A 12,520-nucleotide genomic window follows, 5' to 3' on the forward strand; every position below is an offset into this window, starting at 1 on the left:
AATCCATTGCTGGGCTCTCGCTTCTGCAGCTTGCTCACTACCCCCAAAACGTTCACAAAATCTCCAGAAAAATCCATTTCGTAACCAAAAATCTCAAAAAGAAAAATCAAGTGAAACCGGTAACGGAAAAATGGCAGTGGTTGGCCTATCCAGTGCTTTCTCTCCTCTCAGGTGAAGAAAGATTTCTCCCTTTCTACTCTCCCTCCTCATTCTTCAGTATGTGATTATCGTGAAACGGTGAAACCTGAAGAATCGGAATCTGTCTGCATGTTTTCAGAGGTTCTTGGATGGCCGTGAGGATCAGGCAGGGTGGGGAACCTGCAGGAATCAGCCTGTCTCCAAGGAGGAGGAGGAGAAGCTCCTCCTCCTGCGCGGCCGTGGTTCGGGCGGAGGTGAGCTTCGTGGGCGCCGACGAGGCGAAGAGGCTCGTGGACGAGGAGGGCTACACGGTGCTGGACATCAGGGACAGGACGCAGCGCGAGAGGGCACACATCAAGTCCTCCACTCATGTCCCTCTCTTCATTGAGAACCAAGACAATGACATTGGTACGCGAACAACTACTGCCCGCGCCACCATCTCAACATCAACATCTTCGCCCATGCATTCTTCCTACATTTCTTTCTTTTCTTTTTTGGAGGAATTTCTTGCAAGAAATGTTATGCTTTTCTTGTAGTACGTTGAATTGAGTTGAGACCCTGTATGTTCTGTTTAATTTTTGATTTGTTATTAAGGGACGATCGTGAAGCGCCAGCTGCACAACAACTTCGCGGGGCTCTTCTTCGGTCTGCCCTTCACCAAGCTCAACCCGGACTTCGCCAGGACAGTCAAGGACAAGTTCTCGCCCGAGAGCAAGGTGCTGGTTGTCTGCCAGGAAGGTCTCAGGTTTGTGGCCGAACAATTTTGTCATCAAGTTCCTTTGTCAGGACTAAGGACATGTTAAGCAAGCAAATTAAACATTCAATCGAGCTAAAAGGTGCAAGTACTCCCTATGATTGCATCTACAAGTTGTCTCGGACATTAACACGTTTCCACTGACAATTTGACTAGCCTTCTCTATCAAAATATTATTTATTTCAAATAAAAGCCAATTGTATGGACCATCTTTAGAGGGTTTTTTTTTTCAACTCCAGCTCTATGCTACAGTATCCAAAAGAGCCGAAGCCGGTGAAGTCAATTTTCTGGTTCCACCGGCTTCTAGTTCAATTTTGGGAAGACAGAAAAATAGCTCCATACTATAACAACAACAACAAAGCCTTTAAGTCCCAAACAAATTGGGGTAGGCTAGAGTTGAAACCCAGCAGAAGCAATTAAGGTTCATGCACGTGAATAGCTGTTTTTCAAGCACTCCTATCTAAGGCAAAGTCTTTGGATATATTCCATCCTTTGAAGTCTCCTTTTATTGCCTCTACCCAAGTCAATTTCGGTCTTCCTCTGACTCTCTTCACGTTATTATCCTGGCTTAGGATTCCACTACGCACCGGTGCCTCTAAAGGTCTCCGTTGGACATGTCCAAACCATCTCAACCGGTGTTGGACAAGCTTTTCTTCAATTGGTGCTACCTCTAATCTATCACGTATATCATCGTTCCGAACTCGATCCCTTCTTGTATGACCGCAAATTCAACGCAACATACGCATTTCCGCGACACTTATCTGTTGAACATGTCGTCTTTTCGTAGGTCAACAATCTGCACCATACAACATAGCAAGTCTAATCGTCGTCCTACAAAACTTGCCTTTTAGCTTCTGTGGTACCCTTTTGTCACCAAATTTTAGAAAGAGGGGCTCTCCCAAACACAACCTATATGTTCTTAATATATATAAGCCGGAGCCATTTTAAGAAGAAAAGCCTTCCCAAACACAACCTATATGTTCTCAATATATATAGTCATCTACATTTTGATGGTGGACATTTAGAATTTTGACCCTAAATAAATCCTAGAATGACCTGTATTTGCAATCAGAGGGAGAATATTATTTATATCGTAATGCGATTATTGAGTAGTCCAGTTTTTTTTTATTGAGTAGTTGGATGATCTCGTATCGATTATTGATTCGGTTTTCCCTTGGTCTGCTGAAGGTCAGCGGCCGCTGCAGATGCACTGGAGAAAGAAGGCTTCCAAAATATTGCATGCATTACATCAGGCCTTCAGACAGTGAAGCCAGGTACCAAACTGATAAGCTCACAGAATTTGTTGCTCCAAGGTGTTTTGGAGTTTAAGCTGTAACATATAGCTCAAAATAATTTTACAGGAACGTTTGAATCTGTCGGGAAAAGTGAGCTGCAGAACGCGGGGAAAGCTGGACTTGTCACCATCCAAGGGAAGATTTCAGTAGTCCTTGGGACTGTACTGATCAGTAAGATTATTGTATTACTCTCTTTCAGAAATAACCAAATGGACCAGCTATCACCCTATCTTATGGCCACTCATGTGCAGGTGCCTATCTGTTTATAACATTCTTCCCCGACCAGGCTGAGAAGCTTTTTGACTTGGCTGGCATCAGTTTGTGACCAGAACTGATGTTCTTTCCATTCGTATTGGGTACTCCAGTTCATAATCAGGTCATCATTTGCATCTGTTCTCTGAAATCTTTGTCAAAATTATGTTCATCCAGAGATCCCTGTCCTCTCCAAAATAGAAATGTTAGAATTATTTGATGTCGAGACGAGTTACATCTTGATTCTAAAGTTCCTTCATGTATTTCAATTCTACTTTGGAGTTTTCTACTGAATTTGACGTGACCGCTGAAGTTAATGCTAGAACGCATCTAACAATTTATTTGACTTGCAAAAGTGCAAATGCCCTTGCTTTATTGTAATAACATCATGAATTCCCTTACTTCTTCGTAGGTAGCAAGACCTAAGAGAAATGCTTATAGGCCTGGTTTAGTTCATCCTCTTAAAGTTTAGTTCCTATCACATCAGATGTTTGGACATATGCATTGTTAGACCTTGATCTGCTGGGAAGAGGGCGTAGTGAGTAGGGATAGGAAGCAGAGGAGGGGCGTGAGCGCTGGCGGCGGATTGGCGGCGCCGTGGCCGGCGCCGGGAACGGGGACAACCCCTGGACGGTGAACAGTAGGGCTGGGCGCCCAAGGGTGACAGAAAGTCACAATCCCAGGCTGATTATTTCTTAACCATAGTTTAGACCATATAGGCCAGCGATTACAAGGAAACAAACTATCTCTCCTTAATTCTCTCAACAAACTATCTCTCCTTAATTCTCTCAACCACTTATTTTAGGAAAATAACTAATGACTGCATGCGATCTGGGCGTGGCTGCTGCATGCACACACCCTGGCCGATCCTAGCCAGTCGCCTGATCTGGTCGAACTGCCCGACCACGACGCCTGTACGTCGTGCCGACCATAACATCTCTTCCCCCCTCGGAAAACAGCTCGTCCTCGAGCTAGAACGAGGGGTGAGCTTGGCGGAAACCATCAACAGGCTCCCAGGTGGCTTCCGAGGCCGGCATGTCCGCCCACTTGACGAGGATGTGTCAAACTCCGCGGCGGAGGCTGGAACGTAAGACATGCTCCGGCAGGAGGAGGGGACGCCCATGCTGTAGAGGTGGTAGTGGCGGTGTAGCAGCCAGCGTTGATGCACCACGGAAGGGCTTGAGGACCCTGACGTGAAACACATCATGGATCCGCGCGTTGTCCAGAAGCCGTAGGCGGTACGCCACCTCACCAATTCGCTGAAGAACTTGATAGGCCCCGGCATACTTAGGGCCGAGCTTGCCGCGCGCACCGGGAGCAAGGGACTGGGTCTGTCGGTGAAGCAGATGGAGCCAGACCCAGTCCCCCACCACGAAGGTGACGTCCCTGTGGTTGGCGTCGTAGAACCGCCGTGCGTGCTCCTGGGCCTGCAGCAACCGAGCACGAACGCCGTCGAGAAACTCATCTCGGCTGGGCAGGAGGCCGTCAACCGCCTCCGTAGCCGCACTGCCGGGTTCGTAAGCGATGAGGGCCAGGCGGGGGACGGTCCGTACACCACCATGAACGGCGTGGTGCGCAGCGAGCTGTGGTAGGCCGTGTTGTAGCAAAACTCGGCCCACGGCAGCCAGTCCAACCAGTCCCGCGGGCGGTCGCCAGGTGATGCACCGGAGGTACATGCCAATCGTCTTGTTGACCGCCTCGGATTGGCCGTCCGTCTGTGGATGAAAGGCGGTGCTCATGCGGAGTTGGACGCCGGCGAAGCAGAACAAGTCACGCCACACATGTCCAGTGAACACCGGGTCGCGGTCGCTGACAATCGACTCTGGGAAGCCGTGAAGGCGCACGATGTCATTGAAGAACGCCCGAGCGACAGACGACGCGGTGTACGGGTGACCCAAGGGGAATGAAATGGGCGTATTTGGAGAATCTGTCCACCACCGTTAGCAGCACACTCTTGCCATGTACCTTGGGGAGCGCCTCGACGAAGTCGATGGAGATGTCCGCCCACACGCGCGCCGGCACTGGGGAGCGGCTGGAGCAGACCGGCCGGGTGGAGAGCCTCAGTCTTGTTCCTTTGGCAGGTGGCACAGGCGCGCACGTAGTCGCTCACGGTGCGTCAATCATGGTCGATGTAGAAGTCGTGGCGGAGGCGCTGCAGGGTTTTCTGGGTGCCCTCGTGTGTGACGGTGTGGGCTGCCTGTAGAACGTCCTCGAGCACCGTAGATGACGCCGGGACGAACACCTTGCCACCCCGGAGAAGCAGGCCATCCCGCGTGGTCCACAGGGCGCCGTGGGCGTCAGCGGCAATGGCGTCGCGGCGCTAGCGTAGCGTGGCATCGGCGTCGATCTCGCGCCGTAGTGCGTCGTAGAGGTTGAATACCGGGGCGGACAACACCGACAGGGTGAGAGCGGTGTCCGTCGCCCCGAGAATAGCCCCACATGCGGCCTCCAGCAGGTCACCCATGCGGCAGAGAGAGGGCGTCCGCCACGGTATTCGTATGGCCCGGTGTGTACTCCACCCTGAAATCGTATTCGAACAATTTACTCACCCAGTGGTGCTGCGGGATCATGGAGAGCCGCTGGTCCAGCATATATTTCAATGCGTAGTGGTCCGTCCGCACGACGAAAGACCGGCCCTAGAGGTAGGGGCGCCAATGCCGGACCGCCTGGACGAGGCCGATGAGCTCATGCTCGTATGCGGCCACCTTGAGGTGGCGAGCCGCGAACGGCTTGCTGAAGAAAGCCAACGGCCCGGTGCCCTGGTGAAGCACAGCGCCGAAGCCCGTCTCGGACGCGTCGCAGTCGACCACGAACGGCGCGGAGAAGTCCGGAAGGTGAAGGACCGGCGCGGTGGAGAGCGCGTGCTTGAGGGCGTCGAACGCGCCGGTAGCCGCATCGGACCACTAGAACACGTTCTTACGGAGTAGCTGGGTCAGCGGTGCTGCGATGGAGCCGAAGTGCTGGATGAACCGCCGATAATACCCGGCTAACCCGAGGAAGCCGTGAAGGCCCCGGGCCGACCGCGGCTGTGGCCATGTCCGCACGGCCTCCACCTTCGTCATGTCCATGGAGACCCCCCGGGGGAGATCACATGCCCCAGGTAGTGGACCGAGGTGGCGGCGAACGTGCACTTGGTGCGCTTGAGGTGCAGCTGGTGCTCGCGCAGAACGTCCAAGACAGCACGCAGGTGGAGCAAGTGGTCAGTCCACGAGGCGCTGTAGATCAAAATGTCGTCGAAGAACACCAGGACGCACCGGCGGAGGAAAGGATGCAGCACAAAATTCATTAACACTTGGAACGTTGCCGGTGTGTTGGACAAGCCAAAAGGCATGACCAAGAATTCAAAATGGCCCTGATGTGTGCGGAACGCCATCTTGGCCACGTCGTCGGGGTGGACGCGGACTTGGTGGTAGCCTGAGCGCAGATCCAACTTGGTGAAGAAACGGGCCCCGTGCAGCTCATCCAGGAGCTCCTCGACGACGAGAATCGGGAACTTATCCTTCACTATGGCCGCGTTGAGCGCGCGGTAGTCTACACAGAAGCGCCAGGAGGCGTCCTGTTTCTTAACGAGCAGCACCGACACGGAGTAGGGTGATGTGCTCGGCTGTATGATGCCCTGGTGAAGCATCTCGGCACACTGCTTCTCCAACTCATCCTTCTGGAGCTGTGGGTAGCGGTAGGGGCGAACCGCGACCGGCTCCGTGTTCAACTTGAGGTGGATGCGATGGTCGCACGGCCGCGCGGGAGGTAAGCCGGTTGGTGAGGCGAAGATGTCGGCGTACTCCTCCAGCAAGCGCTCCAACAACGATGGCTCAGTCCCCCGGGCGACATGTACCTAGGCCGTGTGCACGTGCCCTATCGAGGTATCCACCGGACGTGAGGCGCCGACCCCGCGCCACTGGATGCGACGGCCCTGGTGGAGGAACGTCATGCAGAGCGCGTCGAAGTCCCAAAGGATGGGACCCAGCGTGCGCAACCACGCAACGCCCAGGACCAAGTCGTGGCAGTCGAGGGGTATGGCATAGCAGTCGACGGAGAAGACGTCGTCCCCAACGCGGAGGTCGACGTCACGGGCCAGGCCACGGCATGCGACACGATCCCCGTTCGCCACCGTGACGTGGGCGCCACGGCTATCCTGAAAGGCAAGGTTCGCGCGCTGGGCCGCCGGAAGGCTGATGAAGTTGTGGGTACTCCCGGAGTCCAGCAGCGCTGTGAACGCGTGGGCACCGACGCGGACGCGCACCTGCATGGTGTCCTTCGCCCTGATGCCGGTGATCGCAGACAACGAAATCAACGGCTCCTCGGGGTCGAAAGCTGGCGTGGTCGTCGTGGTAGTCGCGTGCGGAGGTGCATCATCAGGCTCTTCCACGATGTAGTCTGCAGCCTCAAGGAAGAAGAGGCGCGCACATCTGTGGCCACGGACATACGGTTCATCACAATTGTAGCAGAGCCCCTGCTTGCGTCGCTCAGCCATCTCCTCAGGTGAAAGTTTCTTGAAGGGTCACGATGTCGAGGACGATGTGGTGGTGGTAGACGAGCCTACGGCCAGGTGAGTCGACGATGCGGTAGCGGTAGGCGCTAGCAGCGCACGGTGCGCCGGGCGCGCTGGTGGCGCTGGTAAGGCCAAGGGCGTGGCCGCGGCACGACGATCGTACGCGCGCGCGAGCCGCATCACGCGCTGGAGGTCCTGCGGGTCGTGCAACTCAACATCCACACAAAGGGCCTCAGGTAGCCCCCCTGTGAACAACTGGGCCTGTTGGAGAGGCGCCAGGCGGCCGGCATGCGCCAACCGTGCCTAGAACGCTTGCATGTAGGCGTCGAGGGAGTGGAACGGCAGCCGCGCCAAATCTGCGAGATGGTTCGTGCTGATGGCGGGGCCGAACCGGTTGTGACAGAGGCGTGTGAACTCCTCCCACTGAGGCTCCCCAGCGTCGCGCTCCAGGATGTGGTACCACTGTTGGGCAGTGCCATGGAGGTGGTACGAAGCGAGCCAAACCCGGTCCACCGAACGGGTTTGTTGGGCGCGGAAGAACTGTTCGCACTTGTTCAACCATCCCAAGGGATCCTCCGAGCCGTCACAGGTAGGAAAGGTGAGTTTGTGGTATTTGGGAATGGCGTGACCCTCAGGGTCGGGGGGATGTTGGATCTGGGTGATGGTGAGTGCATGGAGGCGGAGGGTAGGGTGCAGGGGTGAGGGCAGATGGATGCACCCTGGAGGATTGAGGAGATGGATGGTAGTGGGGATGGCGACGGCGGAAAGGCGATCTGAGTGATCGGCACCCCCGTGGTCGGTGGCTCAGAGGGTCCGGAGGAGATCTCTATGATGACCGGGCGAGATCCCGGCGGCGTGGGAATGCCACCGTAGCCCGGGAGGCCCAGGGTGAACAGCGGCACCGTGGAGGACGGTAGCGCCGGAGCGATGGACGACCGGGTCTCCACAGCCGTCAGGCGCGCGGCGATGTCGTTCTGGCCGGTGGTGAGCGCCGTCATCTGTACCTGGAGCCCTTGGATGGCCTGGGTCATGGCCGCGAGTGTGTCCGCGAGGGTGGCCGGGGCACCCTGCTGTTGCGAGGACAGGGGCAGGGTGGTAGTGGGGACGAGGGCGGCGAAGGTGGCTGTTGTGGCGGTGGATGTCCCAGAGGTGGCCATGGTCCTTGATACCTGGTTGTTAGGCCTTGATCTGCTGGGAAGAGGGCGTAGTGAGTAGGGATAGGAAGCAGAGGAGGGCGTGAGCGCTGGCGGCGGATTGGCGGCACCGTGGCCGGCGCCGGGAACAGGGACAACCCCTGGACGGTGAACAGTAGGGCTGGCCGCCCAAGGGTGACAGAAAGTCACAATCCCAGGCTAATTATTTTTTAACCATAGTTTAGGCCATATAGGCCAGCGATTACAAGGAAACAAACTATCTCTCCTTAATTCTCTCAACAAACTATCTCTCCTTAATTCTCTCAACCACTTATTTTAGGAAAATAACTAATGACTGCATGCAATCTGGGCGTGGCTGCTGCATGCACACGCCCTGTCCGATCCTAGCCTCTGCCTGATCTGGTCGAACCGCCCGACCACGACGCCTGTACGTCGTGCCGACCATAACATGCATGGAGTATTAAATATAGACTAAAAAAATAACTAATTGCACAGATTGTGACTAATTTGCGAGATGAATTTTTTAAACCTAATTAGTATATAATTTGACAATTTGGTGATACAGTAAAGCTACAGTACGTGTGCTAATGCCTGATTTATTAGGCTTAATAAATTCGTCTCGTGGATTCTTGAGGACTTCTGTAATTTGTTTTATTGTTACTATCCGAACACTCCCATATAACACCCCATGTAACACCCCTAAACTTTAGCCCCTGGATTTATACACCACCTTAGATGCTAACTAGGGAGGGACACCCCCATGTGATACTAGATGTGACACCCTAAACTTTAGCTCCTGGATTTATACACCACCTTAGATGCTAACTAAGGGGGGACTCTTTGATAGGGATAAACTCATAATAGTACCAAGAACAATTTGTGTTCTGTTACTTCTGTAGCAAGCCACAGAGCCTGTTCAGGTTTTTTGATTTTCACCCAAAGATCTAAGGCACTATTCTTTAACAAATAAGATGAGAATCATTGCAGAATCTGAGTAAATGCTCAAATACGAACTAATCAGATATATTTCCCATTTCCTGTAGGATGATTGGCTGATCAAGTTGACTCACTCAGATGTTTCCAGGCCGAAAAGGAATTTTTGCTCTGTGTATTATTATGGAATTCTTGACAGATCAGCACTTATATTCTTTGAAACATCCCTTTTATCGATGTACCTCCTATTTCTATATACTGCTTGATTCATCTACGTGTTTGTGTTGCTTCTTGAAGTATTTAGACCTCTGCAGCTATGATTCAGGATTCCAAATAGAAGCTTTTATCCATCTAGTCATGCTCATCCACTGCAGAACATTGACTTGTAGAACTTGGTACCAATTGCAGTTGCAGATGAAATGATTGTCTTGTGTAATGACCTAATAATAGATCTTGCACTTGATGGGATGTTGTGGATTGCGATGGAAACTGAAAATGCCATAAATCTAAGGAAGAAACGTGCGTTCTAAATTTTATCTATCTAAAAAAAAAAATCGGTCCAGTTTGTTCATTCTCCATTCAATTAATCAAAACTTAGGAGAATTGAGGCCATATTACAATGCATGTATCTCAGTTGTTAAGTAGCTTTTCTGACGATTCAGACATCTTATCTCTGAGGGTATCCCAACCGACCAAGGGACATTAGAACTTAAAACGATTTTGTCCTGTAACCTTAGCACGAAAGAAGAAATATGACATTCATGCACAAATTTCACTTCTCACCTTTCCCTTTTTAGTTTGGAGACACCAATACAATTCATTCAAGCAGTCATATTTATGACTGAAGTACAGTAGTAAAGAGCAGAAAGCCTTACACCTGTACCACCATCGTCTCCTAGAACCAAATACTGTTCAAAGAATGATTTTGAATCCCAAATGGAAAAGAAAGGAATGCATTTGAACGCGCTCATCAGGCAAATTTGAAAATCAGGAAGTCAGGGATTGAACTGACAAAACACTAATGCTGGAATGTACAAGATGTAGAATTCGATTCAAGTAAACAAACATGGTATATAACTGAAACAAACCATGCTGCCTTTGTGTCATCATATAGAAGTGCCGTTAAGAAAAACTGTAATCATATGAACAAGCAAAATCCTTCACATACACTGTTATGGTACGAGAATTGTTTGACATATCGAAATCACATTGAAGGTCTTGATCACTTTGTTATCAAAATCTAGCCTCCAAGTATCCCTCGTACTACATGTATTCGCCAAGATATTCCCCCTCTAGTGCTCCTGCAAATTTCTGCTAATCTAAGCTCTATTCACACGAATGGGTTGTCCTTCCAATTCCTGAAACCACAGTTAATTATAGAACAATAAGACATTAGTCACATGCTCTGTTCCAAAGTTTGATATCAAAAGCCATGCCAAGTTTCAAGGCTTCAAAAATCTTTTGAATAGCAAATATAGGAGGTTATGGTCTCAATGCATGCTGAAATATGGTTAAACGTTAAAGAACGACAAGGATATTAATATCAGTAAATAAGTTTCTTTCGGAATGATATGTTGGAAGAATATGGCATCAGTTGATGTAGTTCAGATCATGTAATTCTAACTCATCTGTACACATGACAATCAGTAAGTTAATTCCATATTTCCATCTATTTTTCACCTAAATGATAAGATAGAAGATTGCAGCACAGCATTTTTCTTTTGTTTTGCAATCGCCAAATGGTGACTACTTTATGAGGTACCAAAGAAATGGCAGAAATGCATAAAATATACATGAGAAACTTACCGCGTTATTGAAAGTAGCAACAGCAGCTTCAACTTCTTCCTCGGAAGAGAATGTGACAAAGCCATACCCCTTTGATTTCGAGGTCCCCGGAATGTGGGAGACTGTGGCACTGAGGATCTTCCCCTTTTCAGAGAAGAAGTTTTTAAGAACTTCCGTTGTTACAGTCTTTGCAAGATTACCAACATAAACCTTATACTGACTATCCACAAATACAGGCTCGGATTCTGGTGCCGATCGGTCAATGTTCGGTAAGAAGCTCTCTGTAACATTCACTTTAATTTTTCGATCACCAACCTCCTGGCACAAAAAGCAGAAATATGAGTACCATGGCTGCATTCCCCTCAAAGTTCACAAATATGCCCTGGAGCAGAATTGCAACATTGGATGCTTACGGTCCCATTGAGAGCCTCAACTGCAGCATTGGCTTCTTCTGCAGTGCTCATCGTGACAAACCCGAATCGTCGGCTGCTGTTGGTATACTTGTCGTACATGACCTGCAGGAAACAATTGAACATTTCCATTTCAGCTTTCGGAGACCTGAAGTTATTTTGGAGCATAAAGCAAGACACTCATCACAACATAACCTTGTCTATTTAATATTGATACAGCAATTCGACAGAACCAATGCAAGCAGCCAAACCACACACGGATTACCATTTCCGAGACTCCAGTAATGTTTGAGCAAGAACTAAATAAATTAGATTGAATTTGGGCAAGAACTTGAGTGGGAAAGGCAGGAACCAAGAAAGACTGGTGTTGACAATCAAGTGGTCTTGCTGCGTGTTTCAGGTTGTGTGCAACCTAGGGCGAGCTAGCCCTTGCTGATGTTTGATTTAGATCCCAATCCAACGTCAACAACTGGGAAGTGAGAAAGGTCCAATCTTGGAATGGGATAAGACACTACCTCGGCCCGCTCGACGGTGCCGTGCGCAGCGAACATGTCGCGGAGCTCGTCATTGGTGACAGTCCTGGGGATATTCCCGACGTAGAGCTTCCGCGCCGCCACCGCCTCTGGCGCCTCGAGCACCACCGAGGAGGCGGACACCCGCAGCGCCAAGCCCCGGCGCCACGCCTGAGGCGTAGCGGCGGTCCGGAAGGAGATACGGATAGGGGTGGAGACGGAGACGGAGGCAGGGCTCAGGCAGCGCCGATGGAGGGCCCGAGGAGTTACTAGAGAGGAAATGGCGGTCGTCATTGGAGGGGAGAGGAGAGGAACGAGAGGGGAGGAGCCGAAGGAGGACAGCGTTATCCGTTGTCGCGGGTGGATTCGGTGATTTGGAGATACAAACGAAAAAGTTAGGGCCTGCCTGGAAGTTTTGCCCTGTTCACTCACCTCGCCACGCGCGTTCCGCGTGAAGCTTGCCAGATGAAGTAATCCAATTTTGGCTCTCTCTCTGGGTAGGAATTTTATTTTAATTTTAACATTTTTTAAACTAATTTTAAATCTAACACTATTTTTTTCTTTAAAACAAACACTTTTGGCCGCGCCCATTGCCATGGCGCAGTGCATGGTGTCGCGGCGGGTGGTGGCGACGACCGGAAATACTTACCGATGACGTGGCAGGGCCTGCCGCGTCACCGATCTTGGCGCGGCAGTGACGTGCCCTGATCGGTGGCGCGGCAGTGACGAATAAAAGCGCTGCGGGCCGGTCCCGCCTGCCCGAGCACGCCCGCCTGCTCGCGCACGCCCGCACCC

At 51.3% G+C, this 12,520-nt stretch overlaps 2 protein-coding genes and 1 pseudogene across 3 annotated transcripts; 1 reads left to right on the forward strand and 2 right to left on the reverse strand.

Moving 5' to 3' along the window:
- Positions 1-13: 13 nt before the first annotated feature.
- On the forward strand, positions 14-9,486 carry LOC136541803 (rhodanese-like domain-containing protein 9, chloroplastic). The gene is made up of 7 exons (XM_066533903.1): positions 14-171; positions 278-546; positions 733-883; positions 2,081-2,166; positions 2,254-2,358; positions 2,439-2,563; positions 9,129-9,486. Exons 1-6 carry the CDS (start codon positions 131-133, stop codon positions 2,510-2,512), a joined length of 726 nt encoding a protein of 241 aa, XP_066390000.1. The 5' UTR covers positions 14-130; the 3' UTR covers positions 2,513-2,563; positions 9,129-9,486.
- LOC136541802 (uncharacterized) lies at positions 4,930-7,249 on the reverse strand (annotated as a pseudogene).
- A 673-nt stretch (positions 9,487-10,159) lies between the features above and the next one.
- Positions 10,160-12,099, reverse strand: LOC136545967 (small ribosomal subunit protein cS22-like). Of its 2 annotated transcripts, XM_066537947.1 has the most exons (4): positions 11,729-12,099; positions 11,217-11,318; positions 10,825-11,121; positions 10,160-10,376 (listed from the first exon to the last, which is right to left on the reverse strand). In XM_066537947.1, the coding sequence occupies exons 1-4, from the start codon at positions 12,017-12,019 to the stop codon at positions 10,338-10,340; spliced, it is 729 nt and encodes a 242-aa protein (XP_066394044.1). In that variant the 5' UTR covers positions 12,020-12,099; the 3' UTR covers positions 10,160-10,337. The 2 variants fall into 2 exon arrangements, with proteins under 2 accessions (XP_066394044.1, XP_066394043.1); XM_066537946.1 differs by lacking the exon at positions 10,160-10,376 and having other exon boundaries at positions 10,423-11,121.
- Positions 12,100-12,520: the final 421 nt, after the last annotated feature.

Source organism: Miscanthus floridulus, chromosome 3 (genome assembly GCF_019320115.1).
Source record: "Miscanthus floridulus cultivar M001 chromosome 3, ASM1932011v1, whole genome shotgun sequence".
Lineage (NCBI taxonomy): Eukaryota > Viridiplantae > Streptophyta > Magnoliopsida > Poales > Poaceae > Miscanthus > Miscanthus floridulus.